This window comes from Globicephala melas, chromosome 9 (genome assembly GCF_963455315.2).
Source record: "Globicephala melas chromosome 9, mGloMel1.2, whole genome shotgun sequence".
Lineage (NCBI taxonomy): Eukaryota > Metazoa > Chordata > Mammalia > Artiodactyla > Delphinidae > Globicephala > Globicephala melas.
Genome location: NC_083322.1, coordinates 71,739,309 through 71,757,676, shown reverse-complemented (window position 1 = coordinate 71,757,676; position 18,368 = coordinate 71,739,309). Strand labels below are relative to the sequence as shown.

The window sequence follows — 18,368 nt, the reverse complement described above, 5'->3', positions numbered from 1 at the left end:
CTGAAATATACACATCTCTTGAATATGAGTGAGAACACGCAGTCCCAGGCATGTGGTCTGGTGATGCTACCTAGAACGCGCATAGCTGCGCTGCTAGGGGAGAGCTGGGGAGGAACCGCGGGCACCTCCCCCGCAGGGGTGAGGCCCCAGCCAACTGCATCTTCCCAACCTTCAGACATGGAAGGTGACAGGTTGTGACAGCAGGGAGTGGCCAACTCCTTAAAGCAGGCCTGAGTGTAACTCTTCTTGAGAGAGGAGTTCCTTGGTGAGTGTTCTTTGGAGTCCTAGTGAATTTAGGAGTCTGTATTTTCTCCCTCCCCTGTGTTCTCTCTGCCTTTCTTTACACACTGTGCTCCCACGTCACCCTGTGTACACGCAGAAGAAAGTTTTATACAGAATGAGCCCGTGTTGACGTAGGCATCCCCTCCCCTCCCATCTGGACAGAAGCCCAGAAGGCAGCGAGAGGGGGGTTGGGGGAATGCGAAGGTAGGGATCGCTTGGATCCCTGTGGTAAGCGTCCCGAGGCGGAGCCGATCAAGGGCCAGACTAGAGTATTGGTTCTGGACCCACAAACAGATCAAGCTTTTCCCTCTTCCGTCACCCTCTTAAATCCCAATGAGGTCATTGCAATGAGAGAGAATCAGATCAAGAGACAAGGGGAGGAAGAGGACGACGACGAGGGAGAAGAAACCCAGACGGAAAAAGGCCATCAGACAAGGTCGCTTTTTCTGGCGACACAGAAACTGTGCGGAGTGTGGTGCTGAATCTCATCTGCCCGCTCAGCCTGGGGACCAAGGGACTCGTAGAAGCACTTTGTGTTACCACGAAAACAAAGGAAAGGAGACGAGAGGGAGAGAGAAGCTCTGAGCAGTTCCGCCTTGGATCTGGGGAAGCAAAGCTCATCTACTTGGCAAGGAAAGAAAGGGGAGCCTGAAAGGTTTTGGGAGGCTGAGGAGGGAGCGGGATTTCCCTGCGGAGAGTTGGGACGCGGCAGAACTCTGGACAGCGCCTCCCGAGCCGGATTCCAGGCTCGGGGCTCCGGAGCTCCGTGGCTCCTCCAGGGTTCCAGCTCCTTGCTGAAAGCCCTTTCTACCGGTGTGCTCTCCTCTCCTGGACTCCGACCACCGAACCGAACCGGGAAAATCCTTCTACGATCACTGTCCGAACGTGCCAGGGGATGGAGCAACTCTGCCTCTGACCCGGTCAGGGAAGAGGGTCTCCAGTTCTGGAAATCCAGTCCTTGTGGATAATGCTTCGCCGGTGAAGAAAGAAAAGTTTTGGGGTCTGGTAGGGGGCAGAAGGGGTAAGGAGGATAGTGGAAGAAAGAAGGTGGATGGTTGGCTTCTCTCTCTGATCTGGAAGGAATGATGACCGAGGAAGGATGTGCACCAGCGGCCAGATTATTGGGAGCCTCTTGGTTCTCTCTGTGCTGGAGATAGGGCTGGGGGTGTCCAGCGTGGCCGTAGGAGCGGTCAGCTTCAGCCTGGCCCTCCGAGAGCACAAGCCGCAGCTTGGAGACTCGTCCCCGGTATGGAGCGGGGTGTGTGTACGTTGAGCCATTTCACTCTCTCTTTACCTCTTTACGGTGATGGTCAGTGTGTGTGCGTTAGTCACTCCCTCCCTGGGGAAGAAAATTATAAATCTCCTCCGGCTTGCATGTAGGTTCATGTTGGCAGGCTATACTTTATGTTGTCCTTTATTTATTAGTGTGTTTCCTTTTTTCTTACCTTGACTTGATACCACATTAAATGGCTTTGTTTAAAGTTGGGGGGAGGGCAGTTTCCACTGGCTGAGTCTGCAAAAGCCTGCGGAATGGTGCTGATTGGGGCATCACACCTGTCAAGGGCAGACTCACTTAATTTCTTTTACAAGGAAAATCAAAATGAAAGTGTCATATCATTTTCTTATACCAGGAACAAGCAAGGGTAGAATTGTGCGTTTATTTCTGGATAACAGTGCCCAAAGTACACTAAAGGCAACACCGATATCACAAAAGGAGAAATGGGGTGTGAGTGTGAAAGGAGCATTTTATCCCAGAAAACACTGCTCTTAATTTTCCCTTGTTAGCGTCTATAGAACTCTTTTGTAAGTTCTAGGCAATAAGGTAAACAACAGATTATGATATGTAACATTCTAATTGAAGAATAACTCAGCTTAAAGAGTACCTAATGCTCAGAGAAAATGTCATAATTTTCTCTAGGTCAGAGGGCAGACCCAGTGAGCTCTTGTTTATTTACTTTGGGTGAATCTCCAGGAAAGCTTTGGAGACCCATTCCTTCCACCAAGGATCAATAAAATAACTCAGCACTATTCCTAGTGTGAGCCTAATTGTGAAAATTAGCTTTTCTTCTGCTTTAAGTTATATATCTGCTATATCCACATCCTTCTGGGTCTCTGGCTTGATTCTGTTTTCTCAGATAGTTTAATAGGATGTTATTCTGTCACAGATAATCAGTGAGTATAATTAACAGTCATGGCTTAGTCATGCTCTAGGTCACCGAGGAAAAAATTATTTATGAGTTAAAGAATAATTCTGAAGCAATTTACTTTTGAGAGAAGTTCTAGCATTCTTAAAACTGGCATACTTGTGCTTTAGAAAATTAGTTTTTATATTTTAACTTTTCAGAGTGAAGTGTTTTTAAATTGCAGAAGTTATAAGAAGAAAGAAAAATGGTGTTCATCTCTAACATGGAATTTTTCTAGGAATCCTTGTTCTGAATTCAATAAGTTACCACCAACCTCAAATAATTACCTTTTTCTTTATTATGTAATTTTATCAATGTATATTTTAAATTTAAGTATGAAAGACTAAAAGGCAAATCTTCAACCTAGTAATTTTCCATCTTATATGTAGTAGTGATTATTTTGAGATTTGTAGTATTATTACTTTATTATTATTATTATTTAAATAGAAATTGTTAGACTTTAAAACTTCTATCAGACAATTGTCAAAATTAACTGTAATGTCAACATTTAAATCACGGGAAGAAAATGTGATCTTCTGGTGGCTTATGAGGAAGAAGCCTCAAATACTCTTCAAATCAATTCCCCTCTGAAATTCAAGAAACTGAGTAAATAAATGTAGGTTGTATCTAAATAGCATTAAAGTATCCAGTTTACCTTCAAAAATAAAAAAAAGTGGTTACATTTGCTTAGTGTCAAGTAAGAAAAATAATTAAATGATTTTTTCCTTTCTTTCCCAACTATTTACCATTATCTAGGTGAGTCGACATATGTGTATGTACAGAAAATGAAAATTCTGAAGCAGCTCAGTGAAAAGCAAATAAAATAATAATACAGTCATTATCATAAAGAATTATTTCCAGTTTTAACACTTTGTTTCCTTAGAGTAACCAAAATTCACCTAGGATTCTCAAATAATAGTTTCAAATTCTATTGTCTGATTCAGTTAAAAAAAAAAAATCCATATGATTGAATGAATGGATTTAAAACTGGAGTGCCCATAGATTTGGTCACTTTTATTAACTCTACATAAAAAATCAAATTTGTGAAGATATAAATATCCAAATTTGATCTTTGTTTATCACATTATAGGCATGCTAAATTGATTTTTAAAGTAATTTTTCAGAGGTCATTTGTGATACAGACTGAATTCTCTCTTAATTCTGGCGATGATGAATTCATATAACCAGTATTTATAGAGGGCTTACCATATGCAAGGTGTTTTACTATTTAACACAAAGCCTATTAAGGTGAATCAGAATGCCTAGCAGAGGAAACAAGATGGGTATGTCACAAACTTTTATCAGTAGTGAGAAATTAGTTTGACTTCAGGGAGTTACAGGAGTAGATAAAGGGGAGAGAGGAAATACCCATGGGAGAACTATTATTTTTCTCTTGATCTTTAAAGTTTATTGAAACTTGGAATTAATGTATCACAGTGTTAAGTAATGTATCACAGTATGAAATCTGGAGTTTGCCTGGGTACAAATCGCAGCTCAGCCATTAGCCATTTACTGTCTGGATGACTAGCCAAAGTTTCCTCATACTCTGTAAAATAGGGTTGCTAGAAGTCGCAAATGAAATAATGCTCTTAGTAAAATGCATGGTATGTAGTAAGCACTGAATAAATGCAAACAGCTAGTACTGGGTGCATAGACTAACAGTAAAGGGCATGAGAAAGAGAAACTTTTAGGCAGCAAGGATGAAGACAAAAATCTGGGACAGGATGGGTTGTGTTTCAGGTAGAATAGGCTCTTCTATTTTTCTGGGGCTTACGTGCGTGAGGGAGAGAGAAGGATGGAAAGAGTGGAAGGGACCAGACCATGGGAGGCTGCGTGCCAGTCTAAGGCAATAGATTTATTTCCTCACAGTTTTAATATAATAATAATAATAACACCAAATTTTAGTTCCCAAAGAGACTGCAGGAATATGCAGCAGAAAACTAGATTGAAAACTACTAATCTCTTTGGTATTTGGTGAATTTAAAATCTGTGTTATTTATAAACACTGGATGGGATTTTATGTTAATTAACCTTTCAGGTCATAGTGTATAATCAGAGTGTGTTTTGATTGGTGCCATGAAGTTTTTTCAACACAAATATCATTATTGCCAGATTTTGAATTAAATTTTAGAAGCCAATGGAAATAAAAACTGCACTACGAAGGGATTACTTATTATAATGGACCTCAACATCATAAGCTTTTTTCTAGGTCAAATGCACTAAGAGTTCAGGCAACTATTTGATTATTTGGACTTAAATTATTATTGGATATTTTTGGATTATTGGAAAAATTATTGGACCAAAATTTTTTTATTGTATTTTATTGTGATAAGAACACTTAAGAGATCTTAGCAAACTTTTAAATGTACAATATGTTATTGTGGACTATAGGTACAATGCTGTGCATCAGATCTCTAGAGCTTATTCATCTGATTAAATGAAATTTTATGCTCCTTGATCCATAACTCCCATTTCCTTCTCCCCACTACCCCCTGGAAGTCACCATTCCACTCTTTGATTATGTAAACTTCACTATTTTACATTCCTTATATAAGATGAATCATGCAGTATTTGTTTGTATGAGATTGGCTTATTTCATTTAGTATAGTGTGCTCAGGTTCATCCATGTTTTCACACATGACATAATTTCCTTCTGACGTTCCTTTAGAATTAAGGCTGAATCGTATTCCATTGAATGTATATACCATATTTTCCTTACATATTCATCTGTTGATGGACATTTAGGTTGTTTCCACATCTTGGCTATTGTGAATAGTGCTGCAATGAACATGAAATGCTAATATATCTTTGAGATCCTGATTTCATTCTTTTGGCTAAATACCCAGAAAAAGGATTGTTGGATCAAATGGTAGTTCCATTTTAAGTTTTTTGAGGAACCTCCATACCGTTGTCATAGTGGCTACACCATTTATCATTCTCACCAACAGTGTGCTAACGTTCCAATTCATCCACATTCTTGCCAACACTTTTTAAGTGGCTTAGAAAAAGAAAAAGGGCTTAAAATCCACAAGGTGGATGCTTATACAGACTATCTCCAGTCACTATTTCACAATCAGGCAAAGGGTACGTCCTGCGACCAGTCTAAAAGATGTGGGCAATTAGAAGGAACAGTTACTTAACTGTAATTTCATAGTGAAAGAAAGCTATAAATGCCTTATAGGATTTTGGCCGCCTCCTGATTCTTTGTTACAGTTTATATAGACACCTCCTTGAGAGCATGAAAGAATACATTATTACTAGATAACAATAAATGAACCATTGAGTAAACTGCTTTGGAAAAGACATAGGCATGGTGAAATATAATTGATGTGTAAGGTATATTGACAGGGAGTTAAATAGACAGGGCTATGTTTCCAAGCTGCTGTGGGATAGTCATTTTTCTCAGTCTCCAGTGAATCATGTATAATGGAAGTGGATTATATTTAGTGGTACACAGATCCAGGAGAATTTTATTTTGTTGCTCTAAGTTGGTACTTGAAAAATCTAAAGATTCAAATGGTGGTGTCCAGAGAAGCATCTGATACTGAGTTTTATTTGATACATACCATGCTGAATTCCATCCATCTATATCTGATATTCATTCTATAAATTAAATATATTAAAATAACTTTTCTTAGGCTCCTTACCCCACATGTAAAATAGTTTTTTAAAATATTCAGAGTTTTTCTGGTCAAAATCATATAAAGTTTGAGCGCTTTTTATTGCTTATTTTTCTGAAGCATACTTGATTTGTACATCATAAGTTCATCTGCTTAAAAAATCCTCTACTTTAGGTGAGTGAAATTTATAGCATAATCAAGTCACATACTTAGTACGTAGACTCCTGATTCACCATGGCAACAACTCAGCCAGTGGTAAGGTTGTATTGAAATTCACCTACTGTACAATCTGACCCATACCATAGCACCACAAATGAGATGCTATGTATAAATGATAGTTGCTCAAAAATGTTATTTCTAATATTTAAGTCTGTTCAGTTAATTTAAGGAAAAACAAAATAAAGTGAAAGAAACCCCTCAAACAGTTACTTCAATTGTACAAAATTTGAAGCTAGTGTGTCTCTGGCCAGATAATACATCATTTTTCTCCAAAGTTAAAATATATAATATAAAGGATGCATATAATTTGTCATGAGATGAAAACACTGCCCCTATCCTCAGAAAAAATTACAAATGAACATTTATATCCAATTTTTAAATTAATTTGAATTATATAAGTAATTCACAAATATTGTTTCAAAGGGTTAAAAAAAGATCAAAACTGAAGTTCTCTTCCCTACCACCTCATCAAGATTAGCCACCATTATAAATTTAGTGTGTAATCTCAAGATATTTCTTTATGCATAAATAGTATTGTTTGAACATATAGACTAATTTTAATATCAAGTTTCTGGATATAATAAAGCCCCTTCATGGACTCTCTAGAGCCAGGTAAAGAATATCTTCCTTATCTGAGTCACACTCTTATACTCAAGTGCTACTTGTTATCTACTCAAGTCAGGGCAATTAGATAACTGGCAGTTAGATAAGTTAGACAAGCTAAACAGTTGGAAAATGTAGTTATTATTCAAGGAATCATACTGTGTCAAAAAAAATAAAATGCCAATTTCTGGTGTTGATTGATAATGGTAAGATGGAAGAAAAATGGTGAGTTTTGCCATTATCCGATGATATTTTTTTTGTTTTAGTCTGTATTTCACCCACATGTAAGTGACATGTGTTGAAATTTCTGTGCAGAGGCCATGGAAAATTCTGCTTCAGGATTTTGGCCCTCATTCAAGGGTATAACTGGTCTTGAAGAATTTGCCATAGAAACGTGAGGGGATAAGTGATAATGATAGCATCACTCACCTATTTGTTGACAGTTTGCTCCATACAACATGATCTAGACAAAGTCACATCTTTTCATTTGGATGTTTTTGCTTAAAATGTTCAAGCTGGCTCTCCATATTGACTTAATTATTAGCCAGATCATCCAATATGTGCTTTGAATATGGCTAAGCAATTTAACTTTCCTGTATATTCACTTAGCCCTCAGATACTTAATTTTATTAGTAGATGGGAGGCATAACCCAGCCATCCAAAATTCATCCAAACCTATCTTGAAAATTCAGTAAAAATTAGAATAGATTTTGGGGTGTGTGTGTTTACACACTCACCAAAGGGGAAAAACCCCAACAATTTTCTGTTTTCTGTTCAAATGATGTTGGCTCATTCACTTACGAACTGAACAAAACTTCATCCTACTACTGCATTATATATATATTGATACATAATTCTATTCATTCAAATGGCATTTCTATACCTAAATAACTAAGCCCAGAGTTGTTCAAAATGTTTAACTTTATTGTCCTAATAATTTAGTCAAATTACAAGGTGGTTACTCTGCATATAGGTGTCCATGTTCAAATACATGGACAATGGCAGATTAATTAGATGATAGTATATAAAGACTCTCACTGAGTATCATTCTAGGAGAAAAAGAGAGAAAGAAAAAACACTATGTGACTACTTTCCTCTGTGATGTATAAAGCCATGCAATCCTTGTCATGAATGCAGATCTAATCTATATATACTTTACTCATATTGAATGACAGATGGGATTCATACATCTCACTCAATATTACTGTAGCTCTGGATAACTATGTGTCTTCACTGAGTCAAGGAATATCTATTTTACAGGTTGCTGTGAAGTTACTGTGAAGCTAAGACAATGCTTATAAAGCTGTCAGTAACGAGCCTGGCACAAAGTAAGCGCTCAGTGAGCATTAGCCCTGTTTGGCTCCATGACTGCCTGAGACCATTAACCCACTAGGGGTGCACTGGTTCTCAACATTTCTCCAACACCCTTAATCAACTCTAGTTTGACTCATCATTTTTGTTTTTGTTTTTTCTTTTCATGTATAGTATCTAGTTAGCTTTTGTTTTAATCCAGGTATATACATTAACAGCTAAAAAAATGTACCGAAATATCTACATTAGAGAAGTCATGTAAATATTCAGCTTAAAACCGAATGGGGAAACAGCTGCTGCTGTAAGACACCTCTCTCTTTGTTTTTCTGTTGGAGGTGGAAAGGGTAGAAACCCTGTGATAAAAATATTTGAAAATCAGATAAGTTAGACAATTATCTAAGTTAGGCAAGTCAAACAGGGGAGGTATGGTAACTACTTTTTATACCATAAAACAAAGTCCTCGAAACACATATAAAACCATATGTTACTGTCATAAAGTCAAAATAAAAGTACAAATTAATACTTCTGACAAAGATACTCAATATCTTGGAAATTCGTATGGTTTTGCCCTAACAACCCAAATAGCTTTTGAAGCAATGTTGATTTCATGTTGTACTATTAACAGATTCATCAATGAAATATCTAAATTTCAACAATGACTCTTATAATGTTAATTAGTGATCATGATTTTTAGTGCCAATATTGCAACTCAAGAAGCAATTGAAAGTTCCATTAGTTCATGATCTGCTATTAAATATTGGAAAAAATTAAGGCAAAAATAAAATATTAGTGGTTAAGTATATCACCTTGGCGGACAGGGTGCCTTGAGCTATTTATCCTATAGAAATAATACTAGACATGATTTATTCATGGTTAACTATGGTCCATATGCTTTCTTATACATTTTATTTCTAATTTTAACATCTTTGTGAACAATGTAGTGTTTTATAAAATTTATGTAGGAAAAAGAACTTACCTAGGGTCCACCATTATTTAATCAGCTGAGTTAGTATTTAAAGCCAGAGCAGTCTTATTTCAAAATCTGTACTTCTTTGACTGCATTGTGTGGAACATGGGATATTTTCATGAGAAAGTCATTCACTGAGGCCTGACCTCATTATTTGCTCCCATCCCTGAATCTACGAGGCAGGCAGGATGGCATAAAAGCCAGGTCCCGATCACTGTTTGTATCTATTTTCTGGAAGAGACTGATATAGTCAACTGATGAACAACACAACCCCGATGTTCTCAAAAGAGTGTGAGATAATACATTAAATTGTTCCTATCCATAAAGCTTAAGCTTTAGCCTTGAAAAATAAAGCTAAATTATGCATCTCAAATAATCATTAAATATTATGAGGCCAAATCAGGAAGACACAAAATAACATATTTGTTTAAATATGTTCAGAATGAGAGGTATCAATGAAGGACCAAGGGTATTCTTCCTCATGGTGGGAGAACTGTACCCAGGCCTTGGAGATCGGTCAGATTTCCAGTGGGCAGAGGAAAGAAGATGATGTGCTAAGCAGTTATTAGTATGTGTAAAATCATGGAAGGGATAATAAATTGGAGAGTTTATGGAGGATTGAGGAGACTGAACTTGTTAGAGCAAAGACATGTTCACAGAAAAACTGGTAAGTGAAGATCTACCTCATCTGAATAGGATGGGTCCAGCTTCAAAAGGGTCCTGAAAGAATGGTAAGACTAGTCTGCTCTTGATTCCCAACTAAGCTTGGTGAGTTCTACTCGGTAGAACTTGGCGGTCATGAGGCCAAGGCCGTGGGGCCAGGCATTGCTGCTCAATTTCAAGGCAAAACACCAGCCCTTGGTTCCAAGATGTGTATGCAGGATCAAGAGAAAGACTTGAAGGAAATCTTGAGACTTGAGGGAAGTGAAAATCTTTCATCACAAACCTAACTCCAGCTTCAAATGGCTTTCCTATTATTGACGGTGGATTTGTAAGTTCATCAGTTCCTTTTGTTCAGTTATTCTTACGGCTGCCTGTCATACAAAAGTAAGAGTTCATTTGTGTAACTGGAAGTATTGGCATGACACACAGAGATGGAAACAGGTTTTGGAGGTATTAAGACTTGGGTTCACATTCTAGCTCTAGTATTTTCTAGTTGTTTAAGTTTGAATGATTTGAATTATCTCACTGAGCAGTCAGCTAACTCATTGGTAAAATAGCAATCCTACTACTTATCTCATGGAGTTTTCTAAAAATTAAAAGTAGGACTTCCATAAAGGGCTTGATAAATTTTAGGTATTCAGTAACTGTGACTGGCCCACAACAATGACTGCACGCTTTTGCCATATCTCTGGAAAAATCCATTTTCTGTGTGTGGTTTCTATTGTGCATTATAGACATTTTATTTCTATACATTTCTGAAGGGGAGCTTATTGTAAGACCGTTGATGAAATTGACCTTGGACTCAAGACTTAGTAACATTTAGGTCATATATCCTCTCTTAGAAAATATGTACTAGTCATAACTGATTTTTGGCATTAGTAGTAGTAGTGATTTAGTGTGCTTGTCCCAGGGTCCCAGGAATATTTTCTAGGTCAGTATTGAGGTAAAGAATTATAATTTTTGTTTGTTCTATCAAATACAGATGTGTTCTTGATTTTCTCATTAATTTTGCTGGGCTGTTGGAATTTTTAGTTCTTTCTGTACTTGTTTTCTGCCAATTAATCTCCTACCTGGATTACTCTGAAGAATTTAAATAATAATTAATGATAATAATAATGACATAAATAATAACAGCAATGGCAGCTTATGTTTATAATATACTACATTGCCTAAGAATTCCACCTACTTTTGTTATACCACTTAGCAGGTGAGTTTCTTCACTTAGGGGATGAGAACCTAAAGGATTTAGGATTCAGTGATTTAAGATCGAAAAGCAACAGGTGTAGGGTAGAAACCTAAATCACCTGAAGAAAGAATGTATATGTATGTGTGTGTCAGTGTGTGTATGCATGTGCCCATGCAGGTGCTCATACAGGTACAGTGGAGATCGAGAGACAAGTAATTCCTAGGAGGAAGTCGATAATTATCACTGATACGCAGTATAAGCTGCATTTAGGCTGCTAGTGCCCTGATTTGGGGGCAAGTTCACAACGTCAGCTGCCTCTTATCTCCATAACTGGCAGGCTTTCAGAAACTGCCAGGCATGTTGGATGGACATTCATTCGTGGTGTTGACAATTCTTAGGAAGAGTATAACTTCTACCCTCCAGTCCCCTGTAGCCCCTGGATATTTTCAACTCTGAGAGGACAGGCCACAAATCATAGACTCAAAGCTGGCATGTACCCAAGGAAGTATCTTTTTACCTTTCCTCTTCACCAAAGCCATCTTCTACATTTTTAACTTTATTAGGTCTTCCACATGTATCAAGTTGTGAGCTTGATATTTGAATGTTGCCCAAATACAGTATTTAAGTTAATATTATTTATATGACACGAAGGAATCCTAAACATAAAAATACAAGTGAAATCATTGCAAATTGGGATAGCCCACATTAATGTAAAACTACCTTAATTTACATAAAAATACTTATTAAGTTGTTATTATGATATATATAGAGCTCCTGTAAAATGTATATAAGAAGTTTATGCTACTTTAATAAATAGAATGTCATGGACAGCATTATCTATATCTGGATGTTGAATATTGATTGCATCTTCCTTTACTTCCCTCCGGAACTAATCATTTTTTAAAATTTTAAGTAAGTTTGAATTTTAAAATTCATTTATATGTTATATTTGGCTAAAATAACAAAACTTTGGACTCAGGAGATAAACTCTTCTGATTTTTTCCTGCTATCTATGAAATAGTTTTATTTTGTTTTGTTTTAATAACTAACATGAATAATGACTATACCTAAGATTTACTTGGACAATTGCCACTTAAATATACTGCAAATTCAAAGTCCCTCTTGCTGAAAATTTACAAGTTTAGTTAAAATTTTCCTTGCTACTTCTGGAGCAGAAATAGCTCGAACATCAAAAAGCCTTATTCACTTAGCATACTCAAAATATTGAGCAGATTAGTTTTTAAAAAGAAAAACTATCACAAAGAGTAGTTGTAACAAAATACAATGCATAATTCATTAAATACAAGAAAGATTGCATTACCTGAACCCTGAGTGGGGGTGTGAAGGAATGAATGGCATTCTGAGCATCAAGGCTGATTCTTTTGAAGAAAGAAAGAATTCCACACTGAGGATTTGGGTCCCAGTAAGAAGTTTCTGAGATTTTTGGACTTGGGTTCGTTTAGAAGAGCTTGGCCTGCCGATCAGCCTCATACTATCTATGTTTGGTGCTTTCTTCTGAAATTCATTCTTGCGTGTTGATAGTTTCATTCAGTTACTTTACAGTCTCTGCAAAGGTTTCTTTCACTACTTGCTGTGCATCCCCATTTACTTCTGCGGGGTTTTTCTTTCCATTTCTCCCTTGAGTACTTGGTTTAATTTCTTTATTTGCTCTGGTTGCCTCTTACCCCATGCTGTCTGCTAGGCTACCAAAATGGCCTGGTGCTAATGGAGGACTGCTTGCTTATCACATCAGCATAGCTCTTGTACACTTTATCCTCTTGGTATTTTATTTTCCTGTGAAGGTGATTATATTTGTGAGAGGTAATGGCTCTATTGATAAAAAGTGTACATTTACCCTTTCGCAGTTGAACTTTTAAATTTTTTTAAGTTTCAAAATTTCCTGGAGTGGAAGAAACATAGTATATGGATCAATGTATATAAATGCCTTACTTTATTTCAGTGTTCTGTTTTGTGATGGAAAACAAGAAATTAGATCTAGCTTAAGGGAAAAAAAGAACACTGCGTATTAGCAGGATCTTCCATAGACTAAGAAAAGAAAGGACTATAAATAGGAAAGTAGAAAAGTGACTTATTTTAAAAATGAACGCTTTGCTAAAAATGCAGAATAATTGGGAGAGGGGAAAGCAGAGGCCATTGAGGATATCTATAAATGTAATAAAGGCGGAAAAAGCCCAGGAAACTGAGTTGTTAGATAGCATGGTCAGGGCCTGGGAACCCCCCAGGGATTAGGCTTATGAAAATGGGGCCAAATCAACGTTGAAGTCAGTGACAAAGACACTTGATCAGCCTGAGCTACATGGTCTACACTGGGTTGGGATGAGTCAAGAAGAGGAATGACAGCATGGTATGGAGGAAGAGCTATGGAAAATGAAGAGAGTCAAGTTCCTGTTCCCATTCTCATCAGCCATATGCTATTCTTCTCAATTCACTTTCTTATAAGATTTCGTTAACAAGTATTGATTCCACAGCTATGACGTTCTATGCTCCGAGTTAGGTTCTGAGGATTTAGCAGTGAATAAAATTATCATGATCCCTGGTCTGCTGAAGCTTAATTTAAAAGGAATTCCCTGGTGGTGCAGTGGTTGAGAGTCCGCCTGCCGATGCAGGGGACCCGGGTTCGTGCCCCGGTCCAGGAAGATCACACGTGCCGCGGAGCGGCTGGGCCCGTGAGCCATGGCCGCTGAGCCTGCGCGTCCGGAGCCTGGGCTCCGCAATGGGAGAGGCCACAGCAGTGAGAGGCCCGCGTACCACAAAATAAATAAATAAATAAATAAATAAAAATAAAAAGGAATATAGACGATGAACAAATAATGCACAAATTAACAACTAAAGGTTGTACCTGTTAAATAGGAGAAGTACAGGCTTATGAAGCCTATAACAGTTGTCAATAATCGGAGAATAAGAAAATGCATCTCTAAGGAAGCAATATTTTCTGAAGGATGATGAGGCATTACCCAGATAAAGAGGGAAAAAGCATTGTTCCAACCAGAGGGAATACCGTGTGTAAAGACTCTGAGATAGAAAAAGATCCATGTGTTTGAGAAACTGAAAGAAGGCCAGGGTAACTGGAGCATGACTAGTGAGTAGGAGGAGATATAAGGCACTGGGTGAGGGGAAGAGACACACATGGGGATGAAAATCACTTCAGGCTTTATACATACGGTACAATGTTTTTATTTTCTCCTAATTAGGAGCCACCAAAAGATTTTAAGCAGGAAAGTAACAGGATTATACCTGCATTTAAAGAAGCTCATTTGGGGCTGTATTTAAAAAAAATTTTTTTGGAGTCAGACAAGTTCTTAACTTGTCACAAATTAAGTCACAAGTCTAGTTAGGAGGCTGCTAGGGTGTATGAAGCAATAGTTACATGGATGAGAGTTAAAGAATAAAATAAAAATAGAAGAAGAACAGATATTTGAGATACACAGTTGACAAGACTTTGTGTTTCATTAGATGCCATTGTAAAGTATTAAGAATGAGCCTCAGATTTCAGGACTGAGCAACTGATAGGGTCCTATTTACTCTTGAGATTAGGGGATTAGAGAAGGAAAAACTGTGTGTGTGTGTGTGTGTGTGTGTGTGTGTGTGTAGGGGATAATTGTGTATGGTGGGAAGAGATCAAGGATTTATTTGTGATCTGCTAAGTTGGAGGTGCCTGTGAGACATCCAGATGGAGAGATGCTGTGGGCTATTAGATGGGTCTAGATTTCAGGGCTGGAAATCTAAAAACTGTAAATACATTAAATACATTTAAAGGTATTTAAAGCCACGTGACTTGTAGAAACCACCCAAAACAATGCCTTCAGTTACTGTTATATTCAGAAGCTGGACATTCAGAATTTACTATAATACTCAGAAGTAGAAAAAAGAGACTGAGAAGTTGTGACCAGAAAAATATGCTAAAGACCAGGAGAGTGTGGTATCCCAGAAGCCCAAAGGAGAGAGGTTCCTTGTAAGATGTGGAGTGAAATGTGGAAGTCATTACTTACTTTAGCAAGAGAAGATGAAATAAAACAGGGTGTAGAAGGCAGTCTGAAGTCTGAGAGAGAACGGGAAGTAAAAATGCAGAAATAGTAAGTGTAGAAGCTTGGCAGTAAAGGGAAGATGGAGTAGAGAGAAAGAACCATCAGTAGAAAAAGATTTGGAGTCAAGGAAGGCTTTCACTTTTAAGGGAGATTTTGGAACACTTCGGCATGCTGATGTGAATAATGGAGTAGAATGGGAGAGTTATAAAGGGGGAGAAAGAAAGTCTTTGAGTAAGTGAAGGGTGATTGAATTTAGAGCTAAAATGGAGGTTTTGTGTTGATAAGTTTTATCTTTGTTTCATGTAATAAAGCAAGATAATATGAGTTAAGATGCAGAGCTTGTCACACCTAATGGCGAATAGAGAGAGGATTCTCTGATGGCTTTTGTGTTTTCTGTCTAATTTGATATCTGTCAATAGCTAAGGGTAGAGAAGAAACATGTCTGGTTTGACTCTGAGAACATGATTAAAATGTCTTCTCTCCCTCTTGATTGAGAATTATAATTAAGTCACACAATATGAACAGGATAGAGACATAAAAATAATTTATTCCAAATTCATCATTTGACAGATAACTAAACTGAAACCCAGAGAATTAGCACTGGTGGCTAACTACAGAACCAGGACAAGAGTCCAAGTCATCTAATTCTTGGTCTAACACTATTTGCACAGATGCCTCAAAACATTAAATATCCTTAAAATAAGTGTTCAACCAAAAGGATAATGAAATTATGTGGCTATGCCCCAAACTGAACAGGAATGATCTCAAATTATTGGCACTGCTAACTATCATGGATATGTAGTAATTATTTTAACAAATTTCAGGGGTTTCCTCCCAGTTGGGAGTTTCAAGGAAACAGCTTTCCAAAGAAATTGTGACGTGTTCTCCATGGTGCTTTTCCAAACTGACTGAGAGAAGCTAATTTTTTTTTTTTTTTCCCACATTGGGTCTTCGTTGCTGCATGTGGGCTTTCTCTAGTTGCGGCGAGCGGGGGCTAATCTTTGTTGCGGTGCGTGGGCTTCTCATTGCGGTGGCTTCTCTTGTTGAGGAGCACTGGCTCTAGGCACGTGGGCTTCAGTAGTTGCAGTGCACGGGCTCAGTAGTTGTGGCTGGCAGGCTCTAGAGGGCAGGCTCAGTAGTTGTGGCTCACGGGCTTAGTTGCTCCACGGCATGTGAGATATTCCTGGACCAGGGATTGAACCTGCGTCCCCTGCATTGGCCAGCAGATTCTTAACCACTGCGCCACCAGGGAAGTCCCCAAGCTAATTTTTAAAAGTTACTAATGTTTCCAAACCCACAAAAGCTAGTGATCAATTTAGGTAAGTAAGCAGATTGCCTTCAAGAAGGCTTTAAAAACAAATTCCAAAGCTCATTTATCAAGCTTTATGCATTTGTAGAGCTTGAACAGGGAATGTCAAAGTCCTGTAGTTATGAATATTTTCTCTCTGAGGCTATTCTTTTTAAGTCAAACATCTAGAAATCAAAATTAAGTCAGATTTAGTACAGTTTGCCTAAAGTGGCTAGAAACAAATATGCGTGTGTTTACATATATATGATATATATGTATGTATGTAAAATGCCTTTATCCAACACTGTTGTAAAAATTGTCAAAATATTTTATAATGATAAATTTCTTTAAAGGGCCACACTAAACAAAAGGTGCTCTTTTCCATAAATGTATCTTTGGCCATGAATATAGCAGAGTGTACTTACTAGTGATGGGATGAGCTGAGTTTTGTAGTGTGACATTATGAAATTAAAATACCATTATGAAAGGTTAGCAATTCTCACCACCTTTGTACCCCAATTACTTGTAGTTGAAGGAAAGGATTTTCTCAAAGGAACTGTTCATTTGGCGAAAGAGGTGTAACTTTAACTTGTAATTTTTGCTAATGTCTTTTCAGCTCTAGCCAAGGGGTATCGTCAAACATCTTTGGCTCTCAGACGTTCAGAATAGTCTCTTAGAGGGATACTTGGGGAGTTAATAAAATATCGAGTTGAAAGTATTTACTGCGTTAAAAGATGCAAGTTTGGCAGACATCATGCAATGGGTTATCAGGAAACTTAGGCGTATAGAGAACAAGTTGTCTCTAGAGCTCGCACACAACTGAAACTAACTAATTTAGGAAATCATTGTATCTCTTGGGTGATATTTGGTGGTTGAGGGGGGCACTTGTTTTTCTTTGACTTGTGACCGTAACTAGGATTAGGTATTCTCTAGATTTATACAAATAGATTAGCCACTAGCCACATGTGGCTCCCGAGCACTTTAAACGTGGCTAGTCTGAGTTAAGATATAAGGATAAAATGCACACTAGATTTCAAGGACTGAGTAGGAAAAAACGACATATAGTACCTCAAGTTTTTTAATGTTGATTTCATGGAAAAATGATGATAGTGTGAATATATTGAGTTAAATAAAATATATTGTTAAAATCTTCACCTTTTTCTTTTTAATGTGACTACCAGAAAATGCAAAGTTATACATGTGGCTCACATCTGTGGCTTAGGTTAAATTTCTGTTAGACAGCTCTCATCTAGATACTTTTTTCTCATCAAAAACAAGTAGTCAGCTGGTCAAGAAAATTGTCAAGCTTTGTTTACCTAAGACGTGAACTATAGATGAGGAATGCCTCTTAGACAATTTGAGTTTTTTGTGAACTGGGAAGGCTGTGTTGGCTTAGTCAGCTGGTAGAGACACTAGAAGCAGCTAAGTGTTACAGTACAGCATTTTCCAGAATGGATACCTCAGGAGTCTGCTCCCATGACACAAGTCTTTCAACCTCTGTTTTTTAAATGGTGAAATCAAAGACTCTGTATGACTTTTTGTTAAAGGGATTTCAAATATTATTTGGCAAGTATCAAAAGTGTTTTGGGGGCTTCCCTGGTGGCGCAGTGGTTGAGAGTCCGACTGCCGATGCAGGGGACCACGGGTTCGTGCCCCGGTCCGGGAGCATCCCACATGCCGCGGAGCGGCTGGGCCCGTGAGCCATGGCCGCTGAGCCTGCGCGTCCGGAACCTGTGCTCCGCAACGGGAGATGCCACAACAGTGAGAGACCCGCATACTGCAAAAAAAAAAAAAGAGTGTTTTGGGAGAGGAGAAGCTTTTTCCCACTTCTTTTACTAACCTGAAATTAATTCATTCATTTATCCATTCATCAACATATATTCATTGAACTTTTTGTATGTGTGAGGTCCTCTGTTAGTGCTAAAGTTTTAAAGATTAAAATACATAACACCTGACAAGGAGTTCAAGAACTTTTAGAATGACAGCTATATAGTGAATAA

The 18,368-nt window shown here is 37.7% G+C and overlaps 1 protein-coding gene across 8 annotated transcripts in view; it reads left to right on the top strand.

Annotated features, from left to right (window-relative positions):
• The first annotated feature begins 225 nt into the window (after nucleotides 1-225).
• TMEM196 (transmembrane protein 196) overlaps nucleotides 226-18,368 on the top strand; it is a 55,712-nt gene continuing 37,569 nt past the window's right edge. The window contains exon 1 of one of the 8 annotated variants that reach the window (XM_060304699.1): nucleotides 226-265. Coding sequence is in view for 7 of the 8 variants with exons in the window: in XM_060304697.1 (XP_060160680.1) it covers nucleotides 1,382-1,546 (165 nt within the window). In the remaining variant the exon portion in view is untranslated. Of the gene's footprint in view, nucleotides 266-370; nucleotides 1,547-18,368 lie in introns of those variants that run through there. The other 7 variants (XM_060304698.1, XM_060304697.1, XM_060304695.1 and 4 more) reach the window with 7 other exon arrangements.